Source organism: Manis javanica, chromosome 2 (genome assembly GCF_040802235.1).
Source record: "Manis javanica isolate MJ-LG chromosome 2, MJ_LKY, whole genome shotgun sequence".
Taxonomy (NCBI): domain Eukaryota; kingdom Metazoa; phylum Chordata; class Mammalia; order Pholidota; family Manidae; genus Manis; species Manis javanica.
In genome coordinates, this window is record NC_133157.1 from 158,112,118 (window position 1) to 158,136,000 (window position 23,883).

Genomic DNA, 23,883 nt, shown 5'->3' on the forward strand with positions numbered 1-23,883 from the left:
CTTTTAAATACCTATTTGACTCAGACAAGGGATCTACAAGCTTTGTACACAAGTGACATTGTCTTGCCAATGGGATTCAGCCACAGGCAAGTTCACTATGTATTCAACATGACCAAAGAAAATGACAGCAAAATGTTCTCGGGGGTGAAAGAGTTATCCCCAACTTTATTTCCAGGTGGCAGATCAGTTACTAGAATCCCATTCACTCAGAGCGAGTCTGCATGCAGCGAGCCAGTCTCTGCTTCTGGGCCCCTATGTCCACACAGCCATCCCGCACAGCAGTCCTCTGGGCCTCTGCACAGTTGTCCCACACAGCCGTCCTCTGGGCCTCTGTCCTTGGTGCTGCCACCACTCCAGCCTCTGCTCTGCTCTCTTACAGCCTTGCAGCCCGGCCACCATGTCGTGTGCAGAGCACTGGGCGGAGCTCTTTATATAGAGTCAACAGCCGTGTATTGCCCACAGGTGTGCAGTGAGCTAGTCAACCAGGGCCAGGTGAGAATCCTGGCCACAGGAACTCTCATTTTATCCACAGACATATTCAGGGTTTGCCACAATTCTACATACCCACACTTACTGGAATTCTATTCCCCTCCAGGCATTCCTCCTTGAAAGGGAATTTTCATGAACTCCAAATTCAACAGGGATCTAGAGTTTCTTGTGGAGTTGTGTTCTCTCTCTTACCGTGCATCCCTACACTAAATTCTTGCAGATCCATTACCCCTGTGCACAGCTGTCTTCAACTGTAGAATTCTTAGTTTATATGAAGGGTTCAGGGGGAAGATGCACTTCCACCTTCCATCTTCTCATATAGAAAGCTCAAAAGGGTATTGCCCCTATACTAATAACAAGAAAAAGCCAGGTTAACTACAAAATCCCAACTTTCCTTGAACCATCAGAGAGGCTACCCAACCAAGTAGCCTGAAATCTAAAAAAGACTGGCCCCCACCTGGCAGAGCACAGGAGGAAGAAATGCCATACAACGCAGGTGGGGAGAACTGAAGTAAGACTTTTCAGCAAATCGCTATAGGCTACGTATAGACTAGTGTGAGAGAATCAGACCCTTGGGAGCCAGAGACAAGAGTGGGGCTCACCCCACTTGCAGGTTCTTCTTGGGGGATCCCCACTGGGCTCGCAGAGAAAGCCTCTTTTAGCAGTGCAGGTCTGCAGGAAAGCAGCTTGTGCTGTAGGAAAAGTGCAAAACCTTGTCCATATCTCCGCAGTGGAAGGCAGTCTTAAGCCTTGGACAGAGGGCAGCACACACTTTGCCCTCATGGCACAGGTGAAGACCCACTGGGGCTGGGGGTAAGGGTAAAGAAAACTTTTTTTTTTGGCCAATGGGAGAGTTAAGAAACAGCTCTAGGCCCAGACCCCTATAAGTCTGCTATTGCTGGGGAGGGGTTGGGGAGGGGCTGGGAACCCTCCCCCAGGAGACACGCCCAAGCTGTAAGGGAAAGTTCAGCTGCTTGGGGAGGAGGGAACGGATGGCAGGGAAGATGGCTGGGGAAGGCCTACCTCCAAGGGCACAGGGCTTACCTCAGACTGAGACTGGGTCAGGGTAACAACCCCCTCTGCCTCCCTTCCAGCAAGCTGGCAAGCACCAAGGATCAAGCCCAAGCAGTCTACTACTGAACCATGGGTAAGAGCATGGAGAGGGGCCCCTTGTGTAGTGCAGGCAAAAGGTCTGCTGAAAACTGAGGGAGAAGCACCAGTATCATTCTAGTCCTTACTCTGAGCACTAGTTTACCACTGGAGGAATTTCAAGTCTGTGGTCTACTGAGTCACCATAAACACAAAAAAATGCAAACCTAGCGCAACTCCTGACTTGACTAACTCAACCCCCTGCACTAATGGCCTGACAGAAGATTAAATCCACTTCTAGGTAAAAATATGATTTACCTCAGTCTCTGCTTTCCTACCTATAATGTGTGCTATCCAATTAAAACTGGGTCACACAAAAAGGCAAGGGGAAAAAAAATCAAAAGACAAAGCAAACCACAGAATCAGATGGTCCAGGTGTTGGGACTAACCAATAACTGGAGAGAACTATGACTACCATGGCAAAGGCTCTGTTAGGCAAGGTGGACAGTATGCATTAATGGACTGCGACTTTCAGCAGAGAGGTAACTATGAGTCAATGAAGATGCTGGAAATACAATGCTTGGTAACAGAGATCCCTTCAACAGTCATCAGCAGACTCAGCACAGCTGGGTAAAGAATCAGTGAACTTCCAATTACTTGAACTAAAATGAAGAGAAAAAGTGATAGGGAAATATTTACTAGGACAGCAATCTAGTCCAGGTGGCTACCTTCTGCTGCTTCTCATTAGCAAAGACAGCAGAAGTTCCCGTTTTCTGTCTCCCCTTCACTCCCTGCTCTGCCAGGCACTCACTCCCTAAACTTCCTCCCCCTTGCTTGCTCATTTGCTGTGCACGTAATGTTGCAGATAAGGGGGTAGAAAGATATATATTGCTCCCCTTGCCTTTGTTTGGGGCTCAGACTTTGGGAGATTACTCCCCTCTGAGCCCGCCAGTGTAAGATAAAACCTCAACACTCCAAGACCTCCGAGTGCCGCTTGGTTCTTCCATCAGCGATCCAGTCCAGGTTTTTCAATAACAAAAGAACAGGAAAGTATCTAGGAAGTCTTTAAACAAATCACCGAAATAATTTTATCCGCAGAATCTTACAAAATGTATACTTAGGGAGACAGATTTGGGACTGTAAGAGTGCAATGTCACAGGCAAAGAGAAAGAAATGAGGATGGTCTGAGGAATAAGTATGGATCCTTTGAGGCGCTAGCCTCAGATCCACTCATCTTGTAGAGAAATGAGTTTGGCGTTTCATTCCCTAATGCCAGTAACTATACAAACCTAAATCCCCCAGACCCCCACAATTCCACTGATGCACTGCCTCTCAGTGACATGTAGGCAGACCATATTGCTCTTGCTAAATTTTCTTTCACCCGCTACTTACAAGCATATAGGTACTTTAATCCTTTTCTGCTACTGGTGAGCTCTTACTTCAGGTCTTACTGCATTGATTCTTACTTCCTGGATAGTGTTACATAATCTTATTTAGTTGAATCTAAAATGCCTTCACTTGCTGAGAGATGCAGTTATTTTATAACCTCTATTAATGAAAAATTCTGCCAATTTAACTGTAGCAATGTCATTTTATCACTTAGAATTTTGCTTTTTATTGCAAGTTTTTAGACTTGATCCACACAGATTTTAATTATATACCACTTTTTAAAAAGAGAGTAAGACAAATAATCTGGTTAAGGTGTTCTTAAAACTCATATTCAGAATCCATTGTTTCTAAATCACTTCTTGACTTTAAATTTCCAGCGTTTGTTTTTCCACACAGTATTGTCCTCTTGGCATCAAAAATACTGGTGACCTGGTAAAGAGTGCTCCTTTGCTGCCTCTGGATTTTTGCAAGATAGTCAGAACCTACATGAATTTTGGTTGGGATTGCGTATCATTTTGGGTAAGGAGTTCATGGTTTTACAGTATTGGGCCTTTTCTAGTTTCATGGCATGTCCCCATTTCTTCAGGTCCTCTATGCTTCATGTTAGGTGTAATCCTATTTTATAATCACTGTATTATTTTGTTATTGTAAATGGGGGTTTTAAAAAATTGGATTTAGTGTGCACAGAGGTATTGATTTTTGTATATTCTAGTCATTTAAGCTTTTTTGTTCATTCCAAGAGCCAGTCAATTGATTTGTTTGGGTTTTCTGTATTGATGGTCCAATTGGCTGGAAATGTTTCAGCTCTTCTATCCCAGTAGTACCTCATTTCTTAGCACTGGTAGTAGGCCTCATTATTTGGTTCTGATTTTAATGAATACTTTTAATCTTTCACCATTCAATGTCTCAGTAGCATTGTCCTTAGGTAACTTTAGGACATTTTCTTTTCCTAGAGGTTTTTCCTTGAAGTTTTCTCATGATTGGGGGCTGAGCTTTATCCTATGCAAATCTATCAAATTTATTAAGTAATTTAGAATGATTTAAGCATATATTAAGCATAATATAGCATATATTAAGTCAATCATGTTTTCTCCCTGCTTTTAATGTGTTGATTAGTTTATAGCACCAATAGAGTTTCCTCATTTTGTTTTCAGCATCTTTTAAAAATGAAATTCCAGATGTATGTTTACTAGTATTTCAGTTTTTGGCCTGGGCTTCAGGTGGTGTAGTTGCATTACCAGCCATTAACAAATCATTCTATTAAAACCTCATGAATATTCTGTGTAGTGTATAACCTTAATAAGCCAAGTCCATATTATTCGCATAAACATTTTTGGAAAAAGAGAGATGAGAGGTGGAACACATGGTATGAAGAGTAGTTCACATTATTTAGGACTCAGTGGACTTAGATTTGGCCTGTATTTGCCATTAAGTTGTTAGAGAATTTTAAACCAGACACACCTCCCTTGGTGCCAAATTGAAAATCTATAAAATGGGTCACTGGGAGAATCAAATGTTAAAGTGCTGGGAATAATGTCGACCACTTCATAAATGTAAGAAAGTATTAAATTACATATCAGGTATTTTAAATTTAAATGTAGTGATGAATGAAGATACAACATAAACACATTAAAATCTCCAAAGCCATGTAAAACCCGAAGGCATTAAAATTTATTAAATGATGCAATAACAACAGAATTCTTTATTTACAATAGCATTATTTAACATCAAATAAGCAAATAGCATCAGCAAAGCAATATTAACTTGCATAAATGTATTTAAAATTTCTCTGAATATATCTACCTTTGCATAAACTGCTCACACTAGAAATACAAACATCAATGCAGGTGAACAAAGTGATGTTCAGAGTCAACTCCATTTTGAAAATAAATCACAACCTGAAACACTGTAAGCTTTCTCCTGAAGAACCATAGTTAATATATTGCTTAATTTTACCCTTGTATAATCTTTTCATATACACACATCTCAGATGCAACTTCATGAGGAACTGTACAAATAAAACTCACAAATGACAAAGGAAAAAATATGACAGTTAAATGTTTGAAGAAATGTATCATCATCACTATTCAACAACGTAAAGGTTAAGTGATGATGCACTTATTCAAAAATTGTACACAATTCACTATACAAATATAATACATCGGACAGCTATGTAGGAATATACAAGACTTAAAAACAGATCTAAGGCATTATGCTAGATTTTAGCATTTTGAGGTTCTTGCACATAGCTTTTACCTGTAGTAAGAAACTTAAAAGATTTTGTTTTAGTCTATAAAGAAACACCAGGGAGAAAATTCTAATTAAAATTGAAGCCACTACAGTAATTTTCTGTTGTGCAGAGAATGCTTTGCTCTTCGGCAGCATACTACCATACAAATACTAGAAAATTTTAAATTCACACCAACAGTTAATGGCTTAAGTTGCATTTCAAAATTGATTGTGTATCTTTGGGTTCTGCAAGTGGATCTGTACCACCCATTTCATGTGTTAAGCCCATGTGAACTCCTTTTTTTTCAACACAGATTAAAAACTGTATTATATAAACTGCAAAAACATTGCTTTCAATTATTACAGGTCATAAGAGATACACGTGGGAGGGGAATTTTAATCTTTGAGTCAAATTCTTTGTAGTAAAACAGCTCACTTCACTTTTTAAACGTATCACATTACATGAACACTTAAATGAGTTTTACAACCAAGCTAATGTACGTATACTTTTCACATTATGTTTTTCACATTTAGTAATATAAGTAAAACACTGATTATTTGTTCTATTAAACAAAAACCAAGTACTCAGTCTAACAAATTTATTGTGTACAGCATGAGAAATACTGACAATGAAGGGGATTGATTTGGCTTTTGCTTCTATAGTGATCAATATGATCAGAGGATGCCTTCACTTTTCTTCTCTTAATTAGATGTAAAGCAAAATCCATTACTTGATCTGAGCCATAAGAGAATTTATAAATCTCTTTTCCTTCAAAACAGTAATGATCATGAATCATTTTAAATTACCAGGATCACAGACTTGCAGACTCGTCTGAACTGGAACTGACATTAAAACACAGTGGGCAGATGGGTAGTAATAAAAGATACACATGTATTTTTGGACAGTGTTATGTGGAAAGGGACTTAAAACTCAAAAGAAATCCAATTTAAACTCCATTTCTTTTTTGTGCTGTGTGAAGTTAAGATCATTCTAATTCACATATATCTAAAAACCAACTTAAAACTAGTCACCTTTAATTGTGTCTAACGTAAACCTCATCACTGATGAGGTCAAGGAGTTCTGGGCTACATCTGCTTGTTTTTTTCCATCACAGTTGAGCAACCCAATGATTTGGTTGAGAGAAGTAGAGACTTTTGAGGGGGACAGCAAGCTGGCGACCACTGAGAAGTGTTGTTCCTTGGCCACCTCCCTGTAGTGAGACCCCTCTCAAGTGGAAAAAAGGTATCGAAATGCAAATGTCCAGAAAATTTCTTTAGTATGGAGCAACACTTTCAGACTGTCTACTTACCATTTATCTTTGGGCTATATCTCTTCCTATAATCCATAATCTGTACATATAGAGAGAGATATAAATATAAATAGGGGTAGTTTGTACATTTTTCACCCTGCCACAAATAAACAATCAAATTTCAAGGAAAAACCTCTCTGTTCCTAAAAAGCCTGGCTAATGAGATATAAAATGCTTTGCTTTTTAAGACATCAAAAAAGACACCATTCTGAAATTTAGGTAAGAAAGTATGTGTATTAGGGGCTGGGGAGAAACATCTCAAAAAGGTCATCAGTTTCTTGGTATTGCAGTTTTCTGAAACTGATGCCAATTAATAAAAGTATTCCCCTATCAGGGTGGGCAAGAAAAACAACCATAAAAGTGGCCTGCTTAGTAACATGTAGTTTTTCTAAGGTTCATTAAGAAAGAATATAAACATATAAAAATAAAGAATTGGTTCCTACAGTGGCTGCATATCATATAGATTAGATAAATGATTTATGAGCAGAATCACAGGTTTAGAAAACAAAAAGTCTCAAGTCTACAAATTAGGTCTAATCAAGGCATTGATATCCTTTACAAAATACCTTTAGGAGACATTGCTATGAAGATATCTAATTCAATACTGAAGTACCTCATTTTTGAGTCAATTCCACAATATGTATACCCCACAAAAATGATACAATTAAAACACTTAAGTTCTCAACTTAAATTATTGCTTGTTTACATATAAACTGGATTTTATGTACCTTACAAAACTTCGGCTTAGTCAGCACTGCTAAAAAACAAAATAAAAAACACGTGGCGGAGGTTACATCTGTCATGGTATCTGCTGTCACTTTTTAAAACACACTATTATTTTCTCCTGTTTTGTAGGCCGGTGTGGCTGGGAAACAGAAAAAACACACTTCCAAAGCAGGTATCATTAGTCTGATTGGTATCAAGTCCTAACTTTGCTCCTCTCCTTGCCAGAAATGCATTTTTCTGAGATTTAAGAGTTAGCAATTGGTAAGTGGCTGGCAAAACATTTAAGGAAATGAAGGGCTTACCTGGTTTCTGTTGTTTTTATTTTTTAAGAAAATGAATGAAAATGGGGAGAGCTGGGGGAGGCAGAGGGGCAGGAAAACTGAGGATCAGATGGAGAAGAGAAGATGCTAATCCAAGCTGTCTGATCAATCTAAAGGGAGTTTCATAGGGAAATGAAAAAATTTCTTCACCATTCATCTTTTAGGTGAACTAGTTTGGTTAGAATGAACAACAAAAAATAGGGAAAGTACTTGTTAACATCCATAGCCCTCTCACAGGCTCCTTCATCTGTTCAGGAACTGAAAACTGTCCGTGGTTTTTTGAGCCGTCTACAAAGATACTATGACTTTATTGGTCTTTGCTTCTTGAGTGTCTCTACATTCAGCACTATCCATGGTGTCTGCTCTGCTTTTATCCTAAATGCAGGCTTTAGCTTAAATCACCTTTAGTTTGACTTAAAAAAAAAAATTCTTTTCTTTCCCCTACAGGAAATTTTTGTACTAGACTGATTAGCCAGGGAACACAAAGCAAGAAACCAGTGTCTGGAACCAAACAGGAACAGAACAAGAGCACGGGTGTCTTCCTTAAGTACACACATCTAAATACATTCACTCTGACATGGGCACGATATTTGCCTGTCAACATCTACTTTGCAGGAGAGATCTAAGTTGCACTAAGGTGAATGCAGTGAACAGACTGAGCAACTGTCTGGACGCGGGCTTCGGACTGTTGAGAGAAGAGGCTGCTCCTCCTGCAACAGCCAAGGGGACTCGCCCCGGGAGCCAGAGCCCAGGTCCTGCTGCTGATCTTGCTCTGGCAGAACTGGATGGCAGGTCAGTTGGGTCAGAACAAATAGACACAGCTCTCCAGACTGGTAAGTGTTTTGAGCAAGTGAGCCCAGTCGGCTGAAGAAAGAAGCAACCAGCTACCTTCAGTGTCAGCAGTATTTCTGCAGGAGAATGGAGAGAAAGTTGTGAAATTTTTAGTAAGACCATCATGAAGCCTGTCCCAAGAGATCAAAATACATAGCCGTTTTAAGTAATGCTAGTCACCAAGGCTGCAACTGGTCGAGTTACATTGATTTTGATGCAGACGAGCAGCTGGCACTGATCTTAACCGCACATCAGTGTTTTCAAAGGCCAGCAGATCCTCCTACATGCTGTTCCAAAGGACTCAGACTACAACGGTTTACCAGTCTCTCCTCCTGAATGCCTGCTGCTCTCTTACCAATGATAGCTTAGCCCAACTTAATCTCTCCTGCCTTCTTAAAAAAGATTACTGAGTTAATGCAATTGCTGAACTGTCCTTGGTTTTTGACAGCATCCAATCTAGAAAAGGCGACCACTTTTTCTTTCTTTCTTTTTTTTAAAAGTATCACTGATATACAATCTTATGTTGGTTTCAAATATACAACACAGTGGTTCGACAGTTACCCATATTTTCAAGTCCTCACCACCTCCAGTGCGGTCACTGTCCATTAACACAGTAAGATGTTACAGAATCATAAACTGTATTTTCCCGTGCTATACTACTGTCTCTGTGACCCACCTCCATTGTGATTTCGTATTACTGTGTCCCTTAATCCCCTTTCCTGTTCCTCACTACACTACCCTTCCCAACCCCTCCCCTTTGGAAACTACCAGTCCCTTCTCGGTGTTTATTAGTCTACTATTTTGTTCCATTTTGCTTTGTTTTTATAGTCCACAAATAAGTGAAATCATTTGGTATTTGTCTTTCTCCACCTGGCTTATTTCACTGAGCATAATACCCTCTAGATCCATCCATGTTGTTGCAAATGGTAGGATTTCCTTTCTTTTCATGGCTGAATTAACATTCCATTATGTAAATGTAACACCTCTTCTTTATCCACTCATATTGATGGACACTTGGGTTGCTTCCTTATCTTGGCTATTGAAAATAGTGCAGCAAACATAGGGGTGCATATGTCTTTTCAAATCAGGGATCTTGTTTTCTTCCAGTAAATTTCTAGGAGTGCAATTCCTGGGTCAAATGGTATTTCTATTTTTAGTTTTTATGGAACCTCCCTATTGCTTTCCACAACAGGTGAACCAATTTACATTTCCACCAACAGTGTAGGAGGGTTCCCTTTCCTCCACATCCTCACTAGCATTTGTTATTTCTTGTCTCTTGGATAGTAGCCATTCTAACTGGTGTGAGGTAATATCTCATTGTGGTTTTAACTTGCATTTCCTGGGTGATTAGTGATGTGGAACATCTTTTCATGTGCCTGTTGGCCATTTGTATTTCTTTGGAGAAGTGTCTGTTCAGGCTCTCTGCCCATTTTTTAATCAGGTTAGTTGTTTTTTGGGTGCTGAGGCTGTGAGTTCTTTACATATTTTGGATGTCAGCCCCTTATCAGATAAGTCGTTCATGAATATATTCTCCTGCATTGTAGGATGTCTTTTTGTTCTGCTGATGGTGTCCTTTGCTGTACAGGAGCTTTTTAGTTTGATGTTGCCCCATTTGTTTTTGATTTGTTTCCCTTGCCTGAGGAAAGGTGCCCAGAAAAAAGTTGCTCATATTTACATTCAAGAGATTTTTGAGGCCACCACTTTCTTAATCCTTCCTCAAAATTATGCACTACAAACCCACTTCCTAGAAAATGCCCTTCTTGACTCTGTTACTGAGATACTCCTAGGGGGTCCATGGAGTGTGTTCTCCCTGGCTTCACCAAGCGACATAAACCAGGGTTTTGACTCTTGGATATGGCTAGTTTCTTGCCACTAATGTGCTGACAGTTGAACACCAAGAGCTGTAGTGAGCAAGAATCACGTAGAGGTGTTTCCTTGGTTGGCAAATATATCTGTCAGTGTTTTCTTTGGCTATTGATGATCTTCCTCCCCCCAAATTTTCATTCACTTAAAAAATATCAATTGAGCATCTACTCTGTGCCAGGTCCATAACAAGACATTTCCAATCACTGCTATCAAAACATTGCTGAATAGACCAGGTAGACAAATAAATAACAGTGTGATCTGAGTTACATGAGGTGAAATATTGGCTGCTGTGGGAACATATAACAACTGCATCTGGGATTTAAATATTTAGACACTGAATTTTAGTGACTGTCTCAGATAACAGATATTAGAATCGTCAGAGATTATCTAGTTTAAGTAAGATTCAAGAGAAAATCAGCCCAAAATAATCCTTTTCACCACAGCATCTGGGGAAACTGGACAGATCATGAATTCTAGGTCAAAGGTGAATTACATTCCTGGTCAGGTGCACAGTTCTCCCAAGCTTAAAAAATTAGCTTAGAGGAATACCTCTTATTAAATTTCTTCTTAGAAAAGAACACTTAATGTACTTTTCTACAATATAAAGGTGAATATGACATTTATTTCTAATTTGCGTCACATGATCTTATATAGAAATACTCCATGGATTTGACTGAAATATGTGAAAATCTTTCAATTTTTCAGTTCATCTGGAAAAAAAAATTCTATTGAGAAGAATTTATATCATTAGAAACTTTCAGGCAGTGTTCTTTAACGTGGCCTTGTCCATAAGCAGCTATTAGTCAGAAATCAGTTTAGGGAAAGAGAATGCAGAATCTCTTTGGTACGCATCTCTGGAGTAACACTGCTGAGCTTGGTGTCCTGGCTGTGTCACTTAGTGGGTGGGTGGGGGGCTCATTTAATCCTCCTGTACCAAATGCTTCATAGGGCCAACACAAGGACTGAACAAAATGATGTAGATAAAATGTTTAAATAATTGCTGGGACATAATAAGTGCTTAGTAAATGTCACCATACCATCATTATTATCACCAACCCAAAGCTGATACTAGTGATCTGTTTCCATAACACTAGTAAATACAAGTAATTACAAGTAGGTTAGATATAAGAACCGTGTGACTAAGCAGTAAACTCAATTTTAATGTTTAAGTGTATGTGAAATATAAGGAATACTATAATAAGTCAATGTAAAAGGAAAAAATCTTTTGGTTAAATAAAATAACTGCCCTTTTCTAAATAGTTTTTTGGTAGATCTGTAGCTGTATATACTAGCTCTGCTTGAAGCATGGTATAATGTCAATCTCCATTTCTGGATAAATGGAACACAGATTCAATTAGTAATGGATCACAGTGGTTTTTAGTTCAACAAATAGAACCAGATTACCAATAAAATTTCTGAAAGGAGCACTCTGATCCACAACAGAGAACATTATAGAAACAGCCTGCTAGTGAATCCCTGCCTGTGCACACATCAGTAGGAAGGACAAATGCAAAGTGATTTCCAGTGATTACTCATGGATTAGAGGGATATACTGTACATCTTATCTGAAGGGAACAAGAGTGCCTGTGACAGACTGTTCTCTGGCCTTAACATTCAGCATGAACAAAGTACAGATGGCTAAGCCAGATTCAAGAGGAAGGCTGGAAAAAAGCAGAAAAAGTAGGAGGGGTATAAATGGCCCAGATTAGATGACATCAGGGAGAGACTTCTCACCATGAGTCCTGAAAGGTGCTTCTGATGGAAAGAACATCCGATGTTTACTGAAAGCTCCCTTTTCTGAGTCTGATGCTAATCTTTCTATTTTAGTTTGATGGGCACCCATCAGGCACCTGCACTTGTGTGAAGGTAAACGCCTTGGTCTGTCAGCCCACCCTGCCTCCATCTTTGCCTCTCTACTGTGCCCAGCACCAGTTCTGCGATGAGTCGAGCCAGCTTGTGGGGGTCCCTGCATCTCTCTGACTGCTTGAGACAGTTCTGTTGTTTCCTTCAGGTAATATATGTACAAGAGGTGGTCCTCCTCCTCTCTGGTGAGATATTCCACCACACACTAGCTGTGTGACCTCAGGTAAATTACCCAGTTCTCTGATATTCCATCTCTTCATCTAAAAGTGTTGGGAAGGTCTAAATATCTATGATGGGCCTGGCATGGTCCCCGATACATCACCAGAGACCACGAGGCCCAGGTAATCTCTCCGGACATGAAGTGCCCCAATGCTCCAGGCTGAGGACTTGCTAACATGGGGCTGAATCTCTACTGCATGTCCCATAGTGAGTATCCTTCTCCTCCCTCAGGATCTATACAAGGAGAGAAGGGTACCAAAGAAGGAGATATTTGTCCTGCTGAGGCCTTCTCCAAGGTTACCTGCATAAAAGTCTTAGGAAAGCCTCACAAGAGCTCCTCTGGGGGACGGGCAGTAGAGTGCAGGGGCCAAGACATACACACAGGGGTCAGCTGGTGTTGTGGGACCTTGGACAAGTCATTAAACCCCCACACCTCAGACCTACTGTATGAAGTGGGTGGTTTAAATGAGGTAATTTAAATAAAGCTCTTAGTAGTGAATAAGGCTTGTGGTAAATATTCAATATATGTTGCTTACTTCTGTAATTTTTAAAAAAGAAGACAACAAGACCATCCAAGGGCTCTCTTTACAGCAGGCAAGTCTTTCTTCTTGGAGATGACATAGTAAGTCCATTTTGGGGGCTCTTGGAAGATGGCAACAGAGGACTGGGCTGCTGGCCTTCCAGGCTGTGCTTCTGAGGGCCTTGTCCCCTACAAAGTGGCTTCCCAGATGCCTGCTCTGATGGAGCCCTGGCCTTGGCCGGCATGGTCACACTGAGGGGGGAGGGTGGGAGGTCTGATCCTGTCCTGGATTCAGCGATGGAAATGTGATCCTGGCTCCCAAATTCAAAACCCCCACTCCCTCCTGCCCTGTCCTCTCCAGATGATGTGTTCAGAAGGTAAGCTCTCTGGCACTTTTGGGTTAAAATGGATTCTCCTCTGTGGATGCCTATCATTAATGTCACTGCTCCCCTGGGCAGTACATCCCAGGTTCAAGCCTCTGCTTTCTGCACACAAGCCATTACTGTGTGGCCACGAGCTGTAGAGACACAGGGGCAGGTAGGACAGTGCTGGCCGCAGGGAAGACGCCAGCCCCGTAACTGGGCTCCAAACCTCAACTGATAGCACATTTACAGTCTATACATGTGGTTGATATGACATATAGTTCACTTTCTGTTGGGCTTACTATTTTGGTATATTAACACTTAGATGAGCTGTGCATCTGATGTGTTACCTGTGTACAGATAACATCTACAGACAGGACTCCTGCCCACAGACCACTCTGACATGTGTGACCGCGGTTATTTAAATGAGAAATCACACAGAGAAAATTCCCATTATGTTCTTAAAATGTGGGTCAAATTTATCCCATTATTTAAAAAACTTGAATGCTAATATAAAGAAATCCACCATGATCCACAATTTTGTAGGAAATTCAATATCAATTCTACATTTTCTCCACTGAGAGAGAACTTTTAACTTAACAGACAGTTGTCTACTCCTAAGGATTACATCCCTTACCTTCAGCAGGTCCCTCAAGTCCATTTCCCTGTGTGCCCAACTGCTCATAGGACCTTCCTGCAACAGATCTGCTGCTAGGCACACACTTCTGTGGGGTTCTATGTACTAAGCACTCTGCTGTCTCAAGATTTGGTTGAACTTAGTAATATCACTCTCCTTAGAACAGGTGTTTAAGGTAATAAGCAAATAATATACAAGATTGTTGTCAAAACAAAATGAAGTATAGATACTTAGAAAGAATGAACAAACTCAGTTAAGGGAGAAAGAGCAATTTTAAGTTAGTTCATCTTCCTACACATCTCCATTATGATTCAGAAAAAGCAAAAATAAGTCAAAGTTTGCCCTAACATGACTAATTCATTGCTAGTTTTTTTTTTTGCTTTGCTGTAATATCATTCCAGGGCAAAATTAGTGTTCTTAATTCATATACCACTATCAGTGCATTGAAAATGAGTTTAAAGAAACAATTATTCACATAAAACCACTATATGTCAGATAAAATTAGGTATTAAAAAAAATCACAAGTATTACAACTATCTTCAATCTACTGGCTGACAAGATATCTGCCAATTTGGCCTATAGAATATTCATATTCCCCTCACCACCCTATTCGTAAATTTCTTTGTTGTTTCTTACCCGTGATGCATCTCCCTCCTGCTTAATCATATCCATTCCAGGCAGCTGGCTTGGGAAAAGGTTGCCTCCCCTCAGAGCAGGATCATTAACCTGAGGGTAACAAGACAGGACAGTGACATATTCAGTGGGGCGTCTCAAAGTGCACTGGGAAACTGTCAGCCATCGACCTTCCTCTTCTTTGTTTTAGGAGGAAGATTACTGGGAAAAATGACTATGTAAAAATGACCACATCCCTTTGGCTTTCTCCCATGTATATCTTTTGGGGGGAAGAACGGAGGAGCATGAAAATAAATACTTGTAATACACTAGTTGCCTTCGAACTTAAATTTTGTTTGCATTCTGTATAGAAATTCTACAGATGGTAATACTAGAAACATTTTCATGCCATGATATGCTCACTGTTTTGGCTAGCTTGAATTATACTAATGACATATATTTTGGATTTTGAAGTCATCTGAGAGGCTCCTAATATCTTAGTTACTTGGGAAAGTTATTGATTAGCAAGAGCAAGTGTGAATACCCGAACAGGGCTGGATTTTGTGAAAACTTCTATGACCACGTGAATTATTCATTAGCATTCATATTCTTTTACAAATGACCAAGTAAATGTACAAATGCTAATATAAGATTGATTTTGTCAGAAGATACATATTACAACTGTATTTTTAGCTTCCAGTTTAATTCTGATATTCAAAAGGCTTAAATCCAAGCAAAAGTTTCAAAGCAATCTGGATTACTAAAAAGGCACCAATTTACTTTCAGGAAGGTTGATTAGGACCCATGCTAGACTAGATCACACCTGCAGCCCTTAAATTGTATGCTTTCCTTAGTAAGCAAATCAGGAACCACTAGTAGCCCATTTTTTATAGAAAACTCAACATCAACACTATATTTTCTCCATTAAAAAGATAAAAGCCTAGATTTAATTTATGGCTGCTTAATTATGTGCTTTTGAGGGCCTTGTCCCCTACAAAGCAGCTTTCCAGATGCCTGCTCTGATGGAGCCCTGGCCTTGGCCGGCATGGTCACACTGAGGGGGCATGGTGGGAGGTCTGATCCTGATGATGGAATTAGCCATCATCAATTCAACTCTAGAAGGACAAATTATTACACACATACATAGAGCTTCTTTCTTAAGTTGTAAGGGCCTTTATATTTTCTCATATATCACTCTGCATTTTCATTAACATCTTTTTATAGAATAAAACATTGAGGCTCTAACATTTACTGAATTTTCATGCAAATTGTGGCTTACCAACACCAGAATTAAATGGACCTAACTAACTTTCAATCTTTTACCATTCTCACAATTGTGATCTAACTGAAATTTCGAGTGCTCTCAATGACTTAGTAAGTCATATAAACTCTCCAGGCCTTATTTTTCTATACATGAAATAAGATTCAGGGTCTTTGCCACATCTATACATTGTGTGAACTACTGAGGCAGTAGAATGCTAAGCATTTTTTGCCCTTTCAAAATAAGATCTTCTGTAAATACAACTTAAAGATCCTTAACCAATATCTTTAACTCTGGACTAGCCCACCACACATTTTTGAACCCTAGGCTGGCTACCTGAGATACTGAATGGTTTGAGTTTCTTTGCCATTAAGTGAGGCTGATGTGTACTTAGGGATGGCAGAACCATTTAAACATTATTCAACACAAAACAGAATTACTACTTAAAAAAAAATGAAAACTGACAAAAAAAAATGTCATCCACATCCCAAAGAAGATAAAGAATAGTTTTTGGAATATGTGTCAGTCTCCCTGCATGAGTGAAGTAAAGGCTAACTGGATGACCTGTGCGACTCCTCCAGTTTCACATTTAGAAAAAAAACAGTTACTAAATTACAAACTCAAAATGAAGCTATTGAAAAAGCATATTCATCAGTCCGTTTTTAGAGATTCATTTTAGATATTGCTAAATTTCCCGAACATGAGAAAAATTTAAATGACAATAATTAAGAAATATTTTAAAAGATCCTTGAGTTGTCAGGAATCCTTTCATGTTTATTTCAAAATTAACAAGTATTTCTTTTAATGGTTCTAAGACAGGTAAAAGTACAGTTAAAAAAAAACACTCTTCAAAATTATGTGGGAGTTGACAGCAGATGTTAGGTACATGGAAAGATAGATTCAAAGCAGAAACAGACAAAAAGTTACAAACAGAAGACAGTGGGCTGCTTCTCCCTGGGATGCCCACCTGCTCGGGACCCATGGAGGACAGCCCTGACGTAGGCACGGAGGTCACTGAGGTCATGCTGATCTGTCCTGTCATCTGGTTCATGTTGCTCATCCCACCTGTGTTGGTCGCCATGGATACATTGATATTCATATTATTATTGTACATGCTGGTGTTTGCTTGCTGTCCAAAGTGTGGCGGGGACTGTTGTGAAAACATGCTAAAACATAATGAAAAGATTAAAATGTTAGAGACCTGAGGCACACAGGCAGACAGTGTTCAGCTCGTGTTTCTTGGGCATTTACTTCAGAATGATTAAATCGAGGCTGAAAGAACCCGGGATGGGACAGCCAGCGGGTGGCAAGGTTACACACGGCATGGGTAACCACACTCCCCCATTTTCTTAACATCATGTGAAGGTCTGGAAGTCTGTGTCCCACTTTCATGTCTGCCCTGGACAAGCTTTTTGCTTGGCTGTTTTTAGTCTATGTTCCAATAATGGATGGCTTCTAGGGCACTGACTTCCACAGCTGTTCCCTTCGTAAGTGGTGGGTGGTACCTTCTCAGAAGAGCTCCTTTTACTCTTAGGCAAAAGATACTTGCTAAGCTTTGTATATTCTAGTACCTTTTTCTCTAAGGAGTAGAAATTGATTTACTTAGCAGTTTACTTGACATTGCTTGCTTGAGCAAAGAAGTTAAGAAAAATACAGAGAAGATACAGGCGGTCTATAGAAAGATTCCCTGGTGACATTTCTATCAAAGAGATACAGAAATGTGACACACCTGTTTCCACCCATATTCCCCTGTGCCCATCCATTCATGTCAGAGGCCTGGTAGGCTGGGTTAGCCTGAGACTGCTGCATCATGGGGCTCTGGGTGTGTGTCATCCTGGGCGACATCAGAGGGCTCTGGGGCGTTGCAGCCCCAGCAAAGCCTGGATCAGGTTGCTGACTTATTCCTTAAAAAACAGAACAGAAATCCAAAGGAGATGGTTAGTTTTATTATGCAGACTGGGGGTGGGGGGCAGAGAACATTCAAATTAAATACATACATAAAATTACTTTCAAATACCCATTCATGTGCTGGTTCTGTATACATATTTTAAAGACTCCAAACTGGAATAAAACGCATAAAAAAATTGCCACTTTTTGATTCTCTCAAGTAGTTACAAAGGTGCCTACAAACCATATGAACCATCATGGCAAGAGGTGGAAAGAGAAAATTCCATTTTTTCTCCATAGCTCTCTCCAAATCTAGAAGGTGTCAAATATGTATATTTCTCTTTGACCTGAAATAGCCTTTACATTTTTATATATGAGAATTGGATTGTTTAAAGTTTAAATTTGAGTAAAATTCATCTATGTATAAAAGAGTCAACATATTTGAGTAATTCTTTATTGAATTAACTCAAGTCTTTCTATGATGACATCAGTGCACTTAAAAAAGTAAGAGCTGCATTCTTGATTAGCTTATTTTTCTCTTTATAAAGGGCTCTATGGTACTTTAGTGTTCTCCAAGTCAGCAAGAATAAGAAAAAAAAATCAACGTAAGCTTCTTGTTCAGTTTAGAAGCAAACGGTTTTACACTAAAAGGAAAGGAAGAACTGTCAGAAGACTTTTCTAAATCATCAAAAAGGAAATACAGGACAAGAGCCTGGAAACAAAGGAGGCATCTTCTTAACAAATTTCAGGAATAACATGACGGTAAGTACCTTTTTACCTAAAAGATGTATAAAACATGCATATTTAATTCTTAAATTAGCTATAAAAGAAATGTTTAAGATCACACAGGAAAAAACCGCACTCTCTCTCTGTTCCTTTAAAAAAACAAGAGACATGAATTTAAGCTCCACAAAGACTTGAGTGTTATTTATAGATAACTCTGGCAAAAGGCAGGGAAAGTCATTTTGAATATTAACATTGATGTAAGCACTTACTTTTATCAATAATTTAACTATTAACTGAACATGACATGTACACAAATATTAGTGTTTATGACATTACATAGTTGTCTCTAAGACTGATATTAAATAACAAATCAATATGAAGAAAACTAATAGGTCTTCCATTGTGGTTTTACACAGCACTTCTTAAGAATTATCTATTCATTAAAGATTTGGTATAATCTTTATTCTTCAAAAGTTACAGAATCTCTAATATTTATACCTATATATCTATTGATTTGTTTGAATCAGATTCAGAGGTTTTCAAATATAAATATATATACATATGCATCCTTGTTTACAGACATTGACATAAACGTATTCATACTCACTCACACACGACTGCAGAATGCACACTACACACTACGCACGCACACTTACTTCGGTCATTCTTAAAGTAAGACCTGCACTCAGAGAAAAGGTGGTACCTGAGCTGAGAGGCTGGAAGGTACTGTGCTGGACCTGGGGACTCCTGACAGGCCCCAACTGTCCTCCCAGGATTCCTATCATTCCCTGGTTAGCCAGATTCATCTGGGAGCCATGCAAAGAGCTGTGAGAGAGGAGCTGTGACCCAGGACTGGGGGACACTGGGGAGAAAGGACTGGTGAGAGGTGGTGGGGATGGAAGTCCAGTACCGTAGTTTGGAGGAAATGGAAACTGCTGTGCATTTGCCTGGGGAATCCGGGGGTTGCTCATAGTTGCTGGCATGCCACTAGGGGCCACCATGCTGGATGTCATATTTAACCCTTGTCCTCGCATCATCAGAGTTCGTTGCTGAACTTGCTGTTGTTGATGCATTTGCCTCTGTCGAAGATGCTGGTTCAGGATTTCCCTCTGTCTTTGGGCCAGCATCTGGGCATTAATAGGTGCCTGAAATGGGCAATGATATATGGAGGTAAACATTTAGACACAGACTAAGAAACAAACGGTATATTAGAAACAGGATAACAAATAGTACTGTCTCACGCAAAATTACTTGGAAAAGAAAATTACAAGGGAAGAGCGTTTTAGAGTTGAACAACTGGTGGTTGAGAATGTGAGCTTCTAAGTTCCATAGGGATGATGATTACTCTGAAACTCTGTAGTGACTTACACAGGTAAGTTCAATGTTGGGATCAGTTAACTTGCACTCATTGTGAGAAGGCATGGTTAACTGAAGGACCTCTTAATACCACCAGTCCTAACTGGAAGACTGATATAAAGCTTGAGGATAGCAGTTTAGAGTCTCATTCAAGGGACATTCAAGTCTAGAGGAAGAGCAAATCAACTGTACCAAAAGGTGGCTTGAGGCACTTCAGAAAAGGCTGAACAGTAGCAGAAGAAAGTGGGAATGATGTAGGGAGAGGGAGGGTGACGGCAACATACAAAAAGGCCAGGACAGAATGAGAGGGAGCAAAGGGGGGATGGGGGAAGGGAAGGGCAGCGGGCGCTCGCTGCCAAGTGGAATAAGGCCCTTCAGGGTCCTAGCAATACATGGTCTGCAGTCATTATTCCTGGGTTCCTTATCTGTGAATTTGCCTACTTGTTAACATTTGTTTTAACCCTAAAACCAGTGTGTACAGCACTGTTATCATTTATGGGCATGTGCAGAGTGGTGACAGACTTGAGATGCCCAACGTGCACATTCCCACCCGAGGGGGTAACAAGATGGTGTGCTGCCATCTTCCAGCTGTCACACTGTAAGCGAGTGTCCTTTCTGGGGCCTATTTAGTTTCACGTTTTCCACCATGTTGGGCTCTTTGTTGGTGATTTCTCTGTTTCCAATGGCCCCAAGCATAGAGCTGAGGTGCTGTCTGGTGTTCATAAGAACAAGATGCTGTGAGGTGCCTTACGGAGAAAATACGTGTCAGATGAGCTTCCACACATGAGGTGTACTGCTGCTGGCTGTGAGCTTAATGTTAATGAATCAGGAGTGTATCAGTAAGGTGTCTTCAAACAGAAACACGAATGAACAAGGGTACGTATTGATAGACTGAAGAAAATGTTAATGATCAGAGGCTGGCAGGACCCACACCTTCCATTTAGCAATGGTTCAACATCACTAATTCAGTGTTTACAGTCATAGAACATGACAAATGCGAATAATGAGAATCAACTGTACTTGGCAATGATCAGGAGGGAACTACAAAAGCCACAGCCTGGACGGATAAATGAGTGACATTTCAGGTGCGTCCTATCGATCTGGGTCTCCAGCCTTGGTGAGGGATGTCAGGGAGGGAGACATGAAGAGAGGAGTTCCATGGGGCCACTGAACGCTCACAGCTGGTTGGCTTCTTACCTGTGTTGGCACTCCAGGCCTCAGGGTCAAGTTCACATTTGAGACATTGCTGATTTGATTCATAAGTGGCTGACGATTCTAAATGCAAACATATGGGAATCAACACATCTTTAAACAGAATATATTTTATTTCAAATCACCCTCCTCAAGAACTCGCATGCCTCAGCCCCACCTCTGCATGCTGCTGGGACTAAAACCACATGGTTTGCAGCTGACTTCCCTTGTCAACGAGTTATCGGTGGTTTCATATTGTAACAAAAATTATTTTGGACTATTTTGAAAACATACTATTTGCAAGAGAGTACGGAAGTAGAATGATCACAAAAGGCAGCCAAGAGGAAGACTGGAAAAAAGGCAAGGACTCATCACTCATAAAAATCAGAGGAAATTTTAAAGCCTGCAACAGTTTTGTATTCTGTTTTACAGGAATCTGTCTGGGTTTGTTTCAGTGAGAACACATTTTCTTGAGCTGAACAGGTATTCCATTAGGCAGCTTCACTCTGTGCCAATTCAGCTAGTAGTGACTGTTGTTGTCATGAGATGGGACTGATGACAGGGGTCCCCACTGCCCTGAGTACTCACTCTCAGCTAGAAACACTGCCAGGCCCTGTATACGTACTGCCCCATACCGTACAACAACCCATTTTACAGACATGACAATCGAGGCTCAGAGAGCTCGATTTAGTGAAGGATAGAGCTGGGAAATAAAAGGCTCTGTGCTGGAGTGGAGTTTGTTGGGGAGAAAGAAGAAAGGAAGGAAGGAAAGTAGAAAGGAAATGAAAATTGTAGGATCATCTTGGAAAGGTTTTCACCCTCTTGGAGGGATGGAATGAGATTTAAGCTCCCCATAAGGGCCAACAATTATTGCCCCATCTCTGTCCATCTTCCCTGTCCCCTCCCACTGCCACCCCAGCTGTCCAGGCCCTGATGACGGTGTACCTGCTGTGCTTGGAGGCGGTGCTGCAGCTGAAGTCTCAGTTGATTTGGTTGGTTCTGTACCAGGCCCGTGGGCCTGAGGCCTGGCCTGGGCTGCATACGGAGTGTGGCATAACTGGGCCGCTGTCCCATGGTGTGAAAGTTTGGATCTTGTAGGGGACTATAGCTACCCTGGGCCATTTGTGCCTGAGATGCATACTGCTGTGGGAAAACAGGGGCCTTCTGCTCCAGCATGACGTTGGAATCCTGACTTGAGAACTGCTCCGGATCTACTGCCTGGCTCTGCAGATAAAGCCCCCAGATAACCAACACATAAATGAAGGCACCCAACATAACAGAGTAAGGCTGATTTCTGTGACTGTCATAGATTTGTAGCTTTTCGTATCATATTCATTTACTACACAATGGTACTCTTAGCTTGACTCCACTTTTCTTCTTAGAAAATGCCTCTGTTCAATAGATCCAGTTACTTGAGGAAAGCAACAAGTCGGCCGATTTCCAAGGGAAGGGAGAAATGGGCCCTGACTACGGAACACCTCCTACTCACTCCACCAATCAGAGGCTGACCTGGCCTTTAACATACAGATGTCCCCAGAAGTACTAAGTTTTTTGATTGGTTATTCATACCTGTATAAATCATTTTAATTGGGCAACCACCTTGGTACCTAGTTGGGATTAGCCATGTTGCCTACCCACCACCATTATTCCCATTTTGCAGATAACTGAGAGTTGGAGGTGTGAAGCAAATTCCCACAAGCCCACCTGGCTAGTAAACAGTGGGTCTTAATCCAGTTTGTGATTTAGGATCTGAGCTCCTCAGCAGTGTGATACATTGCCTTTATTTAACTGTTTTCTGTGGCTATAGAATTCCCTAGATGCTCCCAACTTGCCACCACCCTACTGACTGTGAAACTTACTTAGTATGGTTATCATTCTTGATTTCTTAGGGCTACCTTATCTATCTGGGTCACAACAGGGCAGGTGTAGAAAATCCAGGGCTCCACCAAAGGCAGAACACAGACCCAGTGGCCCTAGGCGGCTACGCAGAGCAGAAAGGTGCACCTGACTAATTCGCCTCCTCCTTTGCCTACTTCTAGAAGTAGGTGCTACAAACCTGATATATAGGAAGGAAGGAAGGACCCAACAGCAAAACATCTCTCAGGTTTTCTTTAGCCTGGTGACACCCTAGGCCTCCCTTAAACCAGTCTACCCAAGTTAGAACAGGGGCCTGGAGCGGCCCAGACTACCTCTCTATGATCATTTGAAAAATGTGGGGAAAAAGTACTGCTCTAACTACATTCACAAGACTATCTCAGAACTTTAAATATTTGCCCATCTTTAACAGAGAAAATTCTATAAGGTAATTTCAATTTTTAAAGAAAACACAAAGTTCATTTGTATTTCACATTTCCCTGACTCTACCTAATAACCATATTTCTACAATTCAGTTTAATATATTATAATTATGATGGATTTGATGAGATGAAATAGAAGTAAAACAAATAAATGAAAAAAAAGACTAAAAATATTAAACAACACCAGTTTTTATAAAAACAATGCTACAAGTTACTCAGTAACCTTAAGGATCATATTTTAAATGTCACTTAGACAAAACTCAAGGATAACAATACTCAATGTTAAACTCTAACTACCACTAAAGGCAAAGCAAACCAGACACACAGGAAGTATTTAAATGCCATTTTCCTTTCTTGATTTATTTCAGGTTAAATCATGTAACCTCAAGTCATTTCTTTCCATTCTGCTGTTCACAAAATGAATCAACAAGTCTTAACTCCCACTCTGTCTGCTGAACTGTGGGAATTCTGACAAGACGATTTCTAATGCTGCACTGAAGTCTCAGTGAGTCTGCACCATCACTTTCACAGACCCTTAGGACACGTCATCTGTCCAAGAAGTAGACTGGACCCTAGGAGGTACTTTTTAGCAATAAGAAATAAAGGTGATTCAGGCTGAGGAGAAAGGAAGACAGTGACAAGACTGTGAGAGTTTTTCCTAGGTTACTCTTTATGTAGTAAAGGAGGATGTCTGCTTCATACA

General features: G+C 40.3%; 1 protein-coding gene across 13 annotated transcripts in view; it reads right to left on the reverse strand.

The window, feature by feature from the left end:
- Positions 1-4,611: 4,611 nt before the first annotated feature.
- The window catches only part of NCOA2 (nuclear receptor coactivator 2), a 289,669-nt gene continuing 270,397 nt past the window's right edge, over positions 4,612-23,883 (reverse strand). For all 13 annotated transcript variants that reach the window (XM_036998040.2, XM_036998037.2, XM_036998034.2 and 10 more), the window contains 7 exons: positions 21,829-22,107; positions 20,890-20,967; positions 19,247-19,481; positions 17,453-17,627; positions 16,691-16,889; positions 14,487-14,576; positions 4,612-8,460 (listed from right to left, as the gene is read on the reverse strand). In XM_036998040.2, the coding sequence (XP_036853935.1) occupies positions 8,449-8,460; positions 14,487-14,576; positions 16,691-16,889; positions 17,453-17,627; positions 19,247-19,481; positions 20,890-20,967; positions 21,829-22,107 (1,068 nt within the window). In that variant the 3' untranslated portion in view covers positions 4,612-8,448. The remainder of the gene's footprint in view (positions 8,461-14,486; positions 14,577-16,690; positions 16,890-17,452; positions 17,628-19,246; positions 19,482-20,889; positions 20,968-21,828; positions 22,108-23,883) is intronic.